At 39.9% G+C, this 16701-nt stretch overlaps 1 protein-coding gene across 1 annotated transcript; it reads right to left on the minus strand.

The window, feature by feature from the left end:
* Positions 1-1923: 1923 nt before the first annotated feature.
* On the minus strand, positions 1924-15346 carry CSTA (cystatin A). Its single transcript, XM_045556920.1, has 3 exons — positions 15108-15346; positions 5074-5175; positions 1924-2151 (listed from the first exon to the last, which is right to left on the minus strand). Exons 1-3 carry the CDS (start codon positions 15171-15173, stop codon positions 2023-2025), a joined length of 297 nt encoding a protein of 98 aa, XP_045412876.1. The 5' UTR covers positions 15174-15346; the 3' UTR covers positions 1924-2022.
* Between the last annotated feature and the right edge of the window lie 1355 nt (positions 15347-16701).

Raw genomic sequence — 16701 nt, forward strand, 5'->3', positions numbered from 1 at the left:
ATGGATCAATGGATTAATGGGTAATTGTGGAAGTGGGACTGGTGGCTTTATAAGAAGAGGAAGAGAGACCTGAGTCAGCAGGCTAAGCCCCTTCACCGTGTGATGCCTTGTGCTGTCTCAGGACTCTGCAGAGTCTCCACCAGCAAGAAGGCTTTCACCAGATGTAGCCCCTTGACCTTGGACTTCTCAGTCTCCATAAGTGTAAGAAATAAATTCCTTTTCTTTATAAATCATAAGCAACAGAAAGCAGATCAAGACAATATGCAAAGAACTCTCAGAACTGAATAATAAAAAGACAAATAACCAAATTAAAGAATGGGCAAAGGATCTGAATAGACATTTCTCCAGGGAAGATATAGAAATGGCTTGTCATCTTATGAAAAGATGCTCAACATCATTAGGTCTGTGGGAAATATAAATCAAAACCACAGTGAAATATTATTTCACACCCACTGGGATGACTAGCCTCAAAAAATCAGATAATAACAAGTATTGATGATGTGGAGAAATTGGGACCCTTATACACTGGTGGTGGGAATGTAAAATAACAAGGCTACTTTGGAAAATAGTCTGTAAGTTGCTCAAACAATTAAACATAGAGTTAGTTACCATATACCAGCAATTTTACTCCTAGGTATATACCCAAGAGAAATGAAAATACATGTGCACACAAGAACTTGTACACAAATGTTTATAGTAGTTGTGTTCATAAAAGTCAAAAGGTGAAAGGAACTCAAATACCCATCAACTGATGAATGGATAAACAAAGTACATAAAATGGAATATTTGGCCATAAATAGGAATAAAATAATGATACATGCTACAACACAGATGAACCTTGAACATTTGGCTAAGTGAAAGAAGCCAGTTACAAAAAAACACACATTATATGATTCCATATATGTGAAATGTCTAGACTAGGCAAATCTAGACAGAAGGTAAAGTTGCTTGGGGCTGGGGGTATGGAGAAAGATGGGGAAGCAATATCTAAAGGGCATGGGGTTTCTTTTGGAGGTGATGAAAATGTTCTAAAATTGAATGTGGTAGTGTTTACACACATTTGTGAATACATTAAAAGCTAATTGTACACTTTAAATGGGTGAATTTATGGTATGTAATTTATATCTCAATAAAGGTGTTAAAAAAGAGGAAATGGCAATTAAATACAGCACATGGTTTTGGACCGGATCTTTTTTTTTTAAGATATGGGGTCTTGCTATCTTGCCCAGGCTGGAGTGCAGTGGCATTCACAGGCAAGATCATAGCTCACTGCAGCCTTGAACTCCTGGCCTCAGGAGATTCCCTCACCTCTGCTTCCCTAGTAGCTGGGTGCATGCCACCTCACCTGGCTTGGATCTTTTTGTAATAAACATTATTGGGACAAGTAGGAAAATTTGAATGGTATCTGGGGATCAGATGCTAGAAGTGTATTAATGTTAATTTTCTGATTTTGATGGCTGTATTTCAGTTATGCAGGGGAGTATCCTTGTTTGTAGGAAATGGACACTAAGGTATTAGTTGGTGATGGCGCATCATGGTAGGTAACTTACTCTCAGATGTCCAGGAAAAAAAGTGGGGTTTTTTTTTGCAACTTTTCTGTAAGTTTAAAATTGTTTCAAAATAAAAATATATTTTGTAAAATACTTGATTTCATTTTAAATTGTGAGGGTAGAGATGGAATGTTGGGGGTCTCAGGAACCACAGGGAACAAGGAGATTGGTTAACTGATAGTCCATGATTCAGCCTGCCTATGGTGGAGGTGGTAGTATCCGTTAGCCAGTTGCATTAGGCCTAATTTTTACCCGATTTCCAATTGACATCGATGTATATAGAATTTATACTGCAAAGCAATAACACTGAATTTGAGAAAGAAAAGCTAATTTCTCTTTAATACAATAAATGAGAAATAATTGAAGACATTTATTTGAAAAGGAATGCTTCTTTATTTTTGGTTATGTTTATTAGAAAGAATCATTTCTCAGTAGCCAGTGGAAGGAACCAGAACACTTTGGGAACATGCTGTTAAAAGCCGGTCAGCTCATCCTCCTTGCATTTGTCAGTCTGGAAACCAGAAAGTACCAAATCCTGATTTTGTCCAGGAAGACTTTTGAATACTTTCAAGTGAATATAACGATTTTCACCTACTCGTACCTGAAGAGTATTAAAAAAAAAGAAAAAGAAAAAGATTCACTCAGAGGGGCCTCCATCAAGTGAAAGATCTTCAAGCCCGTAAAGACAGTGCAGTAAGCCCTGGGGAAGCAGCATTGCAAGACCAGCCCACCATTCTTAAACTCGTTGCTTCCATAAACCCACGAGCTTATTTTATGAGAGAAAGGGCTGGCTAATAGCATGGCAACAGGCATAGGTCCTAGGTTTATTTTGTTATTTTTTAACTTATAATCTGGGCACAAATGACATCCCACAATTGCATTTTATTTTCAGAGTTGCACAGAGCAAGAAAACAAATGACAGCCTATAGTTTTGGTGATGCTGTTTTCTGACTCTCAAAGTGTGACACCTTGTTTGCGATGCAGTTTGACATGGGAGAAGATCAGAACTGCCCTAGAAAATTTGGGATGTATGGTTCCCACACCTATATTAGAACCCATTTTGTAAATGCCCACTGGTAGGACTGAGCAGGGCCTAGGGGCAGACAGCCGCCCTTCTAAATTACAGGGGTCTTGCTCGGAAGTCGTTGGTGTGAAGTTTGAAATAGTAATTTGGACATAAATCTGGAACCAGTAAACTCACGGTAAGAATTTTTACTTTTGTTCTTGGTTGAAACAATAAAACTTTTGTCTTATAATAATATTTATTGTGTTCTGACGTCACTTCCTATCTTTACAATTGGCATTTATCAATGTTTACTGTGAGCCAGACGCTATGATGAGTATCTCATATACATGATTATATTTACTTATTATTATAGGCCTGAAGAAAGGCAGAACCATGTCAATTTTACAGATGTGGAAGAATGTTACAAGAGATTAAATAGTTTTCCATAAATCTTTCAGCTAATAAGTGGCAGAGCCAATATTTAAACCCAGATCTGTTGGGCTCCAACATCTATGTTCTTTTCACTCTAGGGCATAACCTTTTAAAAGCACTTTCTTTGTCCTTGGAACAGGGCATCAATCTTTGCAAACATTACTAGAGGCAGCACGGCCACTAGGTAAGCATCAGACTACCTGGGTTCAAATCCTGACTCTGCTCTTATAGCTTTGTGACTTTTATTAGTTACTTCACCATCTGGGGCTCAGTTTCTCATCAGTAACACAAGAGCAGTGATTATACTTATCTCATATATTTGTTGTGAGGACTAAATGAGGTAATACATGTCCAGCTGTTAGAATAGTGCCTGGCACATTGTAAGTGCTCAGTAAATTCCCAGCTTGTTTATACCTCACAATACCCTGCAAAGTAGGTTATTACCCCCATTGTGCAGATGAGGAAATGAAGGCTCAGAGAGGATGAGGAGGGAACTTCAATCACACAGGTTTCAATTAGTAGAACAAATCCAACAAGGGTTTAAATCCAGGGTGGTCTGACATCTAAGCCTACAGTCCTTCCCTTCTACCACCCTGCTCCTTGCTAGGTACTTGAGATACACAGAGCGGGTCACATTACTAGCAAGACCTTAACTCCAGAGAGTGGCCCGGAGCAAAGTGATGAACATCCAGACTGCAAAGAAATAAGGAAGGAACTGGGGTCAGTGGCTGTAATCCAGTAGGAGAAATTTGATAGCAGAAGGATGGAAAGATTGAGAGGAGAGAGAGAGAGAAAGAGAGAGAGAACTGTGGTTAAGAGAGGGCAGGAGGGTGGCAAAGGGAAGAAATTTTCAAGAAGAAATTTTTGAGACAGTTTTCTGATAAGCTGTTTAAGAAATGTGTGAGATGGTCCATATGTGAAGCCTATGCGTTTGTATTAATCATAAATTATTATAGTGATGATTCCAGTTTTGATGGACTATTTCCTATCTTTGAACAAAATCATTTTTAACTGGAAAACTAACTTTTCTGGCCAGGGGGAAAGCAGATTGAGAATGGAGGAAAGAATGCCATTGCTTTCTGAGGACACAGCAGGGTCTCATTCACATGTGTCTCCCCAGGCCTGGCCTATACACTAAGAGCTCAAATTTGGCAGGACTGGGCTGCTCCACCTACACAACCCAGTATTGTAACCTTCCTCTGCTGAGCTGGCTAGATCCACTTATTTTATTTTTTTGCTTAAAACATTTTTTAAAAAAATTATACATTTTAAGTAGTTAATTGTTTGTTAAAGAGAAATAAACCATACTGTGCCCTGGCCAAAGGATTAAGTAAATATTAAGTAAATATACTTGAATATTTATTATTTTTAAAATAGAATTATCATCATCTTAATTACATAAGGATGGAAATGGCTCCCAAATATCCACGGTTGACTTGAATTGGTTCCCTCTCAATAATTTCAATTAGAACTGGATCATTTAATTTTTTTGACATAGCTATCAAATTAACTTTTAAAATATTTTAAATTTTCCACTATTTTAAACTATACCTAGAGTGCCACAAGTTAAATCTACTAATTCGAGTTGCAAAAATAATCCTTTAAATTATATTAATCAAAATGTTTATTTAAAGGGCAAAAATAGTTTACATTATTTTCCCAGCTAATGATTCAAGTCATTTCTTAAATCCACTTAATTTAGACATATAGAATCATTCAGCTTTGAAGTGGAATATGCTTCCAGATACCAGCTGGCTACACCCTATGCCTTCAGGCAGATGAAATATTATCCTCACTATTGACAGCCATGGCCACAAACCAAGCATGCCCTAACTGTTATGAAATCTTTTCCCATACAATCTCTGGAAATTAAGAATCAATATTAAAAAGTGTTCTCAATTCACAAGGAAAAAATGTTATAACATCATCTGCCAAATATGAAAGTCTACCACTTGGACAGTATCATGCTGGGCAACTTAATTTAGGACAACCAGAAAGAACAAATTATATGGTAGGGGAAACAGGAAACATTTTATGTAAATTGAGAAATATTGTTTAGTGCTAAGGTGGATGTTGAACTCTAACCTTAATGTAGTAATTTACTCCAGCAACTACTTGAGTTTTATATTCTTCAGCTTCAAATTCTTCATAAGTCTCATTTGTTTTTTCTTCAAGCTGTGATTTAACCTTAAGAAGAGAAAAGAGAAAACAAATTATCAAAACTATATTGGACTTCATTTTTGTGATTTACCAATCTGGGAACCTCGTGCTCCTAAAAGTCCTCAGATGGGAATGAAATCTGTGAGCTATTTTTAGTATTTAAACAGAAATCACCTATCTTTAATAAGATTGCATGGGTTAAAATGTCAAATTTTGTTGTTCTAGGCTGAATTTATTATACATCAACTTGGTGTGGTAATGAAATATGGTATTGATTTGTAAAGCTAATAGTTATCTGTGTCTTTCATTGATAAAAAACAGGAGAGCCATAATTACTATTTGATTTTTTAAAAAAATTATTTAGAAATAATTTTAGACTTAAAAGCTGCAAAAATAGTACACTAAATTCTCTTATATCATTCACCGTTTCCCCTAATGTTGCCATCTTACATAACCATAACCAAACCAGGAAATTAACATGGTATAATATTTTTAAGTGGTTGATTGACCTTATCAGAATTTTGCCAATCATCCCTAGAATGTCCCTTTTCTGCTCCTGGATGTCATCCAGGATCCTACATTGCATTTAGTTGCCATCTCTCCTTAGTCTCCCCTCCAATCTGGGTTAATTTCTAGGTCTGTCTTTGTCATACACGAACTTGACAATTTTGGGGAATACTGACCTTATAATTTGCAGAATGTTCCTCAACTTGGGGTTGTTTGATCTTCTCTTACATCAATATTTTACATTTTTGTGAGGACTGTACAAGAGTAATGTGCTCTAGTACATCCCGTCAGGAACTACATTTCCTGTTTCATTACTAGTGATGTTAATTTTGATCACTTAGTTAGGATGTCTGCCAGGTTTCTCCACTGTAAAGTTACTATTTTTTTCCCTTTGTAATTATAATAATAAATGTCTTGTGAGGAGACACTTTCTGACTATGCAGCTGTCCTGTTTCTCTTCGTACTTTCATCCACCAATTTCAGCATCCATTGATGTTTCTCGTCCACAACAATTATTACTGTGGGGTTTGCCAAATGGTGACTTTTCTATTTCTGTCATTCCTTGTACATTTGTTAACTGGAATTCTACTGTAAGGAAGAGCTGTTCTCTCTCACTCCTATTTATTTATTCAATTACTTATTCTATATTAATATGACTCATGCATATTTCTTTTATTCTATGGATTATAATTCATTACTACTTATTTTGTTGTGCAAATTGTTCTAGATTTGGCCATTGGGAGTTTCTTCACTGATGCCTGTGTCCTTTCAACATGCCTCCAGCATTTTATGAGCAATTACAAGATATTCCAGGCTTATCTTGAATTTTCCCTGCCTCCCTGCTGGAATCAATCATTTCTCCAAGGAAAAATGTCCCTGGCTCCTTTTATTGGAGAATGGTATTTAAGATCCAAGATTTTGGCACCGTATATTCTCATTGTTACTAGATGTCATTGCTTCTGGGCTCACTTAGTACAAAGAGCTACAAAATGTATGTATGTATACTCACACACACCCACACACATACACACACACCCACGTGCACACACATACATCTTTATTGATCTGTATATGTATATAATATATATAAGTGCACACATTTGTGTGTGCACACATAATACATTATGTATGTACATTATATATATGTGTGTGTGTGTGTGTGTGTGTGTATAATCCAACACCATAGGATTCATGCAGCTTTGCCCCTTTCCTTATCTGTAACTCCTTTCTCATACACTGAGAAAGAAGTCTGGTTTTCGTTATTCTCAATGTATTTACTTATTTGTTCAGTTGTAGCATATGCATAAAACAGTTTCAGAATTGCTAACCCATACCCCTATACACAGTAAATTTACTAACTAAAGTACAGTATTTGTGCACAGTTCTTAAAATGAGCCTGTGATTGCACTGGGCATACTTGGATAATCCAAGATAACTTTCTCATCTCAAAATCCCTAACCTAATTACACCTGCAAAGTCCCTTTTGCCATGTAAAGTAACACAGTCACAGGTTTCAGGGATGAGGATGTGGACATCTTTGGTGGGCCATCATTCTGTCTACCACAGGGAGATATATGCTTAGATGCCAGCTTTCCTGAACCAAGCATGAGAAGGGAGCTAGAGAGTCCCAAATTCAGTGTGTAAACTTTTACTGAATCCGCTGGTTTTCAGTATTGGTCCTTCATTCCTACCCTCAGCCGGGCCTGAGATGCTAGAGTCTCCTATGATCCCTCTGCCTCAATTTCTGCTAAGAGTAAAGCTCCAGTCTTCTGCCAGGGTCATAGCTTGTCTTCTAGGGTGGAGGAGAGGGAGGGGAAGGTCCAATTGTTCCTCATACGATCTCCCCTCAAACCTCTCGGTTTTGGCCCCATGCCTCACTCTTGTCTTTAAGTTTCCAGTGTTGCTAATGCCCAAGCCATCGTGAAGTTCTGCAACACAAATCTGCCTACTTCTGGCTTTGAATTTCCCCTCTGTGGGCTTAAGTTCTGTCTAGACCGCTCAGTCATTTTCCATTGTTCATCTGTTTTCCGTCTTCCAAAATATTGTTGGTATCTCTGTGGTGTTGTTTGCCTATCTCCTGTTGTCTTTTATCTGTGGGTTTGTGCCCCCGCCTTCAGTCTTTTCCTATCCCTTGGTTGGAAAAGGAAATAACTCTGTGTGTTGAATATACCTAGTTTACTGGCCAGTCGCCTCTGTGACCTTCACTAAAACATTCTATGTGCACACACAGCTTCAATCAGGCCTCCTAAGGCCACATGGTCCCTCCCATCAGAGGACAGACATTTTGAATCCTTTTCTATTGGTGCCTTAGTTTGGGTACCACAATTGTTTTTAAAGATGTAGACGTTTACAAACTATGAGTTCTCAGACCACTTTTGAGGGGCCAGACACTCTGTGGACCACCATCAATTTCTCCTATAGCCTTCAGAATAGACGGGAAAAATGTGATTGCTTTGTTGAGATAGAAAATGAAGCTCCAAAGTGGAGAAAGGGAGAAGACAAATAGTGAGTAAAAAAGAGAAATGGGAAGAGGCAGAGCACAGGGGAGAGTAGAAGGTGGACAAGGGTGCAGACAGAAGATGAGGAAAGGATTTACTGTCTTAGGGTTCCCTGTCCTAAGCCTTTTGTGCTTCAAAATGAGGGGTTGCCAACATTGGCTACCAGCCAAGTGGGAGCTGAGCTGGAAAGGGTTAATCTCTACACTAACCCCAAAAGTATTCTTTTTTTTTTTGAGACAGAGTCTTGCTCTGTTGCAGGGTGGAGTGCAGTGGTGTCATCATAGCTCACTGCAACCTCAAACTCCTGGACTCAAGTGATCCTCCTGCCTCAGCCTCCCGAGTAGCTGGGACCACAGGTGCACGCTAGTAGAGACAGTGTCTCCCTCTTGCTCAGGCTGGTCTTGAACTCCTGAGCTCAAGCGATACCCACTGCCTCGGCCTCCCAGAGTGCTAGGATTACAGGTGTGAGCCACCACTCCCTGACAAAGGTATCCATTTAAACCTCATTTTACAAGTGAAGGAACTGAGGCTGTAAGTAGAGCATGACTGCTTAAGGGTGAAAAATTATGAATCATAGTTATTTTAAAGTTCTTGCCTGGTAACATAAGAATCTGATCTGTGTTCCTTCTGTTTTTCAGTCTTTTGGTCATGTTTCATTTTTTAGCATGTATCATAAGGTTTTATTTCTATCTGTTCTAGAAATAGATCCATATCTATAACCTTTCCATTGTATCTGTGCAGTCCACAAATCCAGAATTCTCCATGAGAGAGTTGATTTCAAATATCTGGTTTGTCTCCTGAAATACCCTGGCACCTGTCTGATTGTGTACCTTGATTTCTCGCTCACTGCCTTTGCAATCTGCAGCCTCCCTCCCCCTTTCCAGGAAAACAGATTTGTGTGGTTTAGTGTTGGATACTTTGGACCTGGGTGATGAGATTTGAGCTGGGGAGCAGGTGCAGAGTAGGGGAGCTGGTCAGCGAAGGCAGCTTGGTTTCGGAAGGTGGCTTGGTGCTAAAGACTGCCCCCCGCCGCCGGCTGCACCCCCCCATCTCCCCACCCCAGCAAAGGATGGGCACCAGGAGTATGAAGGCCAGCTGGGAGTGGCAGTTGGGAACTTAAGGGGGCACAGACAGATCTTGCGCTGAATACAGTTGACCATTGCTTCTGTCAGCCTGCCGTGCATGGTGATGGCAGTGGTGACGGAAGGAACAGAGGGGATTTGCCAATAGGTCCCCAGCCAACAGAGGAGGCTACCAGGCAGGAGCACCTGGTAAACACATTTACCCTAGGGTCATTCAAGCTTTTCTGATAGCTAGGAGCACAAATCTTGGTGAGTTGTTAGTTCTCTGAGATCTCTGAGATCTGAGCATTTGAGCCACGAGGCACCCAGCACCCAGGTGTTTCCCCTAATCTGTGATCATTCTGCAGAACCAGCGGGCTGGTTCAGGAGAGAATAGGGCATAATTTAGGAGAGAATGGACAGAAGGATAATGGTGGCAACATGGATAGATTATATTTGGGGACATTTTACAGAGTAACGAAGGAGAGTTTGGGTAGTAGCATGAAAGGACAATAGGGCTGGTAAGATGTGACTTGTGGACGTTTGTGGTCTGAGTGTTTTGAAGGGAGGAGGAAGTATGAGGCAAGGCACCAGGATAGAAGAAAAGAAGTCACCTGGCTAAGAGAGGAAGAGCTGGCTGAAGAAAGGAGGACAGAGCCTAAGACTGGAGGGAGGACGGAGAGCCAGTAGGGGACAGGGTCACTGGGGCATTTCTCATCAGCTGCCTGCAATCCTCTAAGAAGGGCAGGAGCTGAGATACCTGCCAGAAGGACCATGGGGACAGGAGGGACTGAGCAGCCTCTGTGTGGTTTCTAGAGAATGACCAGCAAATATGACTGAAAGGATGTCCCGGCACCCAGGGTGCTGCTGTGGCTGTTCATGTGAATTCCGAGATTTGAAATGGATTAGGTTTCTGTGGTTCTGCACCTTCCTTGAGCAAAGTTCTTTGATCCTGGAGCAGATGCCAAAGAGGAAGTGGTGCAGTGAGAGTGATCTTTGAGGACTGGCATGCCAGGAACTCCCAGGGTCATGGAAATCAGGGGCGGAGGAGTGTATGAAGCCACCTAGCGTGGGGTCCAGGTTGCATGAGTGACCGAGTGAGCCAGGGCATGTTCTGATGAAGGTGGGAGGCGAGTGCCTGAGGGACTCTGGTGTGGCTGAATGGCAGGTTCTTTGGGTGTGGGGCAGCAGGAGAGTGACCGAGGAGGATGATGTGGACAGAGAGAGAAACACGAGAATTTGTGGATGTAGGTGAGTGAGAGCCACGACATGCTGAACTTCAGGGTGTGCCCAGGACGGTATGCTGATGAGGTATTTGCGTGGTGTCCTGGCTGACAAAAAGTGTGTTCTGTGTTTGTCAGGAATGGTATTCAGCAATCAGGTTTATGATTAAAGGGTGCATGCACACATTGCATGTGTAACACTAGTCCTTATTTCTAAAAATAATTATTAAATAACATTTCTTTCCAACATGTAAACATACTTAGAATTCTCATCTAATGTTTATTTACATAAACATAAGATAATATGTTTATGTTATGACATAAGATAATAGATCAGGCATAATGATCCGGAGGCTTTTGCTGTTGGGGCCATTCATTTATTTGGTTCTCCGTTGCCCATATTATAGTTTCCATGGATGGGCTGTGCATGGCTCTGTGTTTCTTTATGTGTCTCCCTCACCTCCAATCTATTATGCAAATTTCCCTGAGGGCAGGAACCATTTCACATCCCCCCTCCATCCTTCGCACAGTACTGTCTACATAATCAATGTTTTCCATCCTGACCACTTGTCTCCCACAATAGAAAAGATGGGTATGCCGATGGCCTTTAACTGATACAAAGAATCTTGGAAGAGGGGGCTACTTCCAAGTGTGCTCTGGACCCAAGTACCTTTGGTATCCTTTAATACACGGTACCGCAATGACCCATGCAGTCTCTGCTACCCTCAGAATGCGCAAGCTCTTTTCCTCTGCCTTCAAAAATGTTCAAGTTTTCTCAATCCCAAAACCCTTTGTTTGCCTTTCCTTTCTTTCTGACCTCATCCAACCTCCCTCTTTCCTTTGATGTCAAATTCCTGGGACACCTGCTATGAGTTTTCTTTGATACGTGCCCCCCTCCCCAATGGGGTTCTTCCTTCAGTTGGAATTCCGCTAAGAAGCTCTTGGATAAGGACAAATAAAGCTGATTAACTTTAGCTCTTCTAAGAATACTGCATTTTAACAGATGGTTTTTAAAAAATAGAAATATATTCAAAATTAAAAGGAATAAAACTACAAAGGAATAAAACTACAAAGTAAATGACGGGTAGTAGCGATCTTTCCTGAACCTCCCCAAATCATACTAGGTATGTGGTTCCCAGAACCTGCCCATTTGCCTAGCCCTGCGTGGAGACTTAACTAATTCTATAATCTTGGAGTTGATTCAAGTTCCTCACTAATAAGGTGGTTATAAGAATACCTGCCTCTTGGGGTTGTTTGTAGGAGAATAAATGATATAATTAATGGGAAAGTGCTTCCTAAACTGTAAAGAGTCTCCTGACTATTCCTCTACCTTCCAACACTTGCCTGGGAATTGTCCCCTAAGGCTCTCTCTTGCAAGAGAGGGCAGATAAGATATAATGAGGAGTTCAACACCTGAGAAACTGAACTACTACACAGTAATTATTCGCCTGAAAGTATGGAGGTTTGACAAGCACTTTCTAATGTCTTTCGTGGTCTAAAACCTAGGACTATGTAAAAGTAGTTAATTGGATATTCCAGCTATCTTGACTTCCTCTACACTGTAAACTCCTTGAGGGCAGGGGCGAAATCTCACAGCCCTTATGTAGCTTCTATAATATTTAGAACAAGGCTAGACACCTAAGAGAATATTCACGAAATGCACCTACCATGAGATGATTCATTGACACTCACTTCCCATATTGATTTAAATGTGAGGCTGGTGTGTGCACAGAGAAGACAAGTTTCCTGTACTCCCTCCCCTCAGCGTGTTTCTCTCACCTCAGGGAGCTTCTCCATGTTCTGCCACTGTGTGTGAAAAATCTGAGGGTAAGCTCACTTCTTGAGAAGGTGACTCTTAACCTCCTTGAATTTTGGTTTCATCATCTGATAAATGGACATGATGCTTTCCCTGCCTGCCCCAGAGGTTACAAAGATCAAACGCAAGGTTGAATTGGAGGGCAGGCTTTTAAAACAGCAAAACACCTTCCTGGGGTGAGGTAACTGCTGTTAATACTGCCTCTTGTTCTCCTTCTCTGGCAAAGGTGGAGCCTGAGGCAAGCAGCCAGAAACAAACTTTCAAATTAATTTTATAATGTAAGATGTGGCTTACAGATAGGTGTTGCTAACAATGCAAGGCCTTCCAGCAGCTTCTTATTTTAAAAAATTATTATTCTTGCTAACCAGGTGATAGGCTTTTAAAAAAATCATTAAAATTTTCTGTACCCTTTTTATTCCAAATCTCTACTGTTCCCTATTCCCCTACAGCTCTGGTCCCCTAAAAGGGCCAGGAATGATTTCAGGCAAAAGTTTGAAGTAAACAACTGTGATGCCTCACCTATATATTTCTTTTTCATTTTCAAGTCATTTTAATGCACATGATCTTACCTAGTCCTTACAGCTCTGAGATTGGCAGGGTAAGAGGTGTTATCTTCATTTTACAAATGAAATTGAGAAGTTTTATGTTGGCACCCTGATTATTACCCCATAGGCTTTGTAGGATGCCATATATCCCTGGTCCTGTAGGCAAGTGAGTCCTATACAACAGCAGCATTGCCTGTGAGCCTGGTAGAAATTGTGAACCAAAATAAAATGTTAAGCACCCCAGAAGACTGAATGGAACTTCTTTTGGCCAAGGAGACCCCAGAAATACCCTATACCTGAATTGCTGGCCATGAGAAGGGAGGTCAGACATGCCTCATCATGCCCCCTTCCCTTCTTGGAGAGATCCTTTGTAACTCATTAGCAGGCCTAAGACTATGCGAGACAAAGCTTAAATCACCCCTTCAGGTCATCAATTTACTTACAGATCACTTGAGTCTGGTTATATATCCAGTATATGTCCAGTGGCTTATCTCTGATTAATAGACTTCCTTATCTTAACTTAAAACATTCCAAGCCTTTAGACAAAGCTTCATTTCTTTAACCAATCACAAATCCAAGAGTCTTTAAAATTACCTGTAACCTGTAATCCCTTGTTTGAGATGCCCTGCTTTTTTGGGCCAAACCAATGTATGCCTTCCATGTATTGATTTATGACTTTAAGTGTAATACCTGTCACCCTGAAATATGTAAAACCAAACTGTAATCCAACCATGGCAAGACCACTTGAACAGGCTTCTTGGGTGTGGCTCTCCGGGCCATGGTCACACGTATTTGGCTCAGAATAAACCTCTTCAAATTAGTTTATAGAGTTTGGGTTCTTTTCTGCTGACAAAGTGCAGAATCTCAGGCCCACCCCCAACCTCCTGAATCAGAATCTGCAGTTCACCAAGACCCATAGGTGATTCATGTGCACATTCAAGTTTGAGAATGCTGATTTGACTAGGAGATTCAAATAAAGGCATTAATGACTTAGTATTATCTTCTTCAAGAAAAAAAAAGCTCCAAAGTATTTTTAAAAGGTCTCTTGAATGAGAAATATTTAGTTCCAAAGAATGATTGGTAGAATTCCAGGCATCTGGCTCCTTAAAGAGTTTCCTGAACATAAAGGATCCCATCTCTTAAATCACATAAATACCTGATCTTGCTTGCCAAACAGTGCCATAGAATGACATTTCAGAGGGAAAAAACAAGAAGAAATGATACAAAACAATAAGGCAACAAATTACAACCTAAAGTAGTAATTTGTGTGCATTTTCCTTTCATAAAATATGCAAATAAATTTTTTTTTTTTTTTGAGACAGAATTTTGCTCTGTTGCCTGGGCTAGAGTGCCGTGGTATCAGCATAGCTCACAGCAACCTCAAACTCCTGAGCTTAAGCAATCCTTCTGCCTCAGCCTCCCGAGTAGCTGGGACTACAGGCATGTGCCACCATGCTCGGCTAACTTTTTCTGTATATGTTTAGTTGTCCAGCTAATTTCTTTCTATTTTTAGTAGAGATGGGGTCTTGCTTCTTGCTCAGGCTGGTCTTGAACTCCTGACCTCGAGAGATCCTCCCGCTTCAGCCTCCCAGAGTACTAGGATTACAGGCATGAGCCACTGTGCTTGGCCAAAATTTTTACTATATAGGTGATAGCTAATCCAACAGTACTTAGAAAATGTATCAACTTGCTAAAAACATTGAGTTCTGTTTTTCCCTGGGATAAACAATTTGGGTGCCTGTAACATTTTAGAATCACCATAAACTATCCCACTTCTCTTTTCTACTAGTTTAATCACGCTCTAACTACAAAAAGACTAAAACACTGTCTACTTAGGCAAATGTACAGGAAGTTGGTAAGTGTCTTTACAGTATTGTTCTTCATTCAATTTATTTTAAAAAACTCCCTGCAACGCATTCCAAATCTACTTCATCAAATTGTTAACAACTTTAGACTTTAATTACATGTTGGCTTCACTTGGTGAGATTAGAAAAATTTCATCATAAACTGAATTAGTAATCCTAGAATCAGACCTTGTAAGAGCTTTAGAAATGACCCAATATAAATTTATCTTTTGCAAACGGGAAAATGAAGCTCAGGGAAGGCAAATGCTCAAGATCACTCTCACAGTCTTGAGATTATTTCAGGTTTCATCTGAAAAGCTCAGTATTCCATTTTAGTTGTAAGGAATCCTGCACAAGACCACACACTTCCCAATGTTTTTGTTCTCATGTTCACCCACACCCTTACCATGAAGACAACCTATGAACCAAGATTTTTGGATCTAACTCTTCCCTGAGTCAACTCACCTTATCAGCAATCTCCTGGATTTCTGGAGTGGCAGGCTTGGCCTCAGTTAAGCCTCCAGGTATCATTTTGGCCGAAGGCTTCTTTGCTGGGCAGGATGCTGAGCCCAGCTGAAACTGAAATGATCAGGTAGAGTGGAGACTTGGGTTTTTAAAGAGCTCTGCCTGTAGAATGTTTTATGTTTCACAAGAGAGCAAAGAGGCACGAGGAAAATGAATACGCCCCAAAGCAAGTCCTGCTTTCTCAACACTATATGCCAAGTGGAATCTGGAAGAAACAGAGGCTGGGGGAGGAACAAATGGGTGTGTATGGGAGTCATGCTGTAACAAGCCTCAAACATCCCTGCATTCTCCTTGACAGTGGTTCCATCCTGTTTCATCATCTGAAGTATGAAATCTGAAGTCACAACCAGAATTTCTAAATGTTTCAAAACTTCTAACACAAAGTTTTTTAGAGAAATTCTTACCAATAATATTAAGGCTGATTATCTGGAATTTATTTGACTTTAAAAAGAAAGTAAAAGGATCTATCTGGAGGACCTTGGCTGGATATGTGTACTTTTATGTAAATTTCTAGAAATGTTTAAAATACAGAAAAACACAAAGAATAAAATAACAAACATCTATATTCCTGTCACTCAGAATTAAAACTTTTAACATTTTGTCATATTTGCTTCCTCTTTTTTTTTTTTTTTTCCTGAGACAGGATTTCACTCTGTCACCCAGGCTGGAGTACAGTGGCATGATCATAGTTTGCTGCAGCCCCAAACTCCTGAGCTCAAGGGATTCTACCACCTCAGCCTCCCAAGTAGTTGGGACTACAGGCATGTGCACCAAGACTGTCTAATTTTTCTTTCTTTCTTTTTTCTTGTAGAGAGGGGTCTTACTATGTTGTCCAGGCTGGTCTCTAATTCCTGGCCTCAAGCGATCCTCCTGCCTCAGCCTCCCAAAGTGCTGGGATTACAGTCATGAGCCACCATGCTTGCCTTATTTTTATTTTTTGGTAGTTGTTTTTAAGAAATAAAATATTACAGGTATGGAGGAAACTCCCCCACCCCAACCTTGATCTCCACAGAAGTAAATGGCATTGTGAGTTTGGCATCCTTCTAGTCCATTTTTGTACTTTTACTTAGTGTGTTCTTAAAGTTTTTATTCAAATTATATGTTAAACATATATCTGATGTTATGTTCTTTTTCTGCTCCACATGTTTTTGAGTCTTGATACACAGATGAGAAATTAATCCAGTTCGTTTCCTTTAACTTCTCTGTGCTATTCTCTGCTAGATCTATATGTTATTCTATCTAACTGCTGCATGTTATATGCGATTCCATATTTTACATACTCATTCCCCTGTTGATGAAGATTTTGTTTGTTTCTAGTGTTTCCCCCTGATAAACAATGTTGTATTTTTTCCCTCTTGTACATACATCTGTGAGGGCTTCAGCAGGCGACTTATATACAAAAAAAATTTCCGTGTTGTGTGAATATTTATAGATATTTTTTCAATTTTGAGAATATGTAATACATATGTATAATAAAAATGTTCAAAGGAACCAAAGAATTTACATATAATGACTTCTTCAGCCACTCAATTCC

The sequence above is a fragment of the Lemur catta genome, chromosome 1 (assembly GCF_020740605.2).
Source record: "Lemur catta isolate mLemCat1 chromosome 1, mLemCat1.pri, whole genome shotgun sequence".
NCBI lineage: Eukaryota > Metazoa > Chordata > Mammalia > Primates > Lemuridae > Lemur > Lemur catta.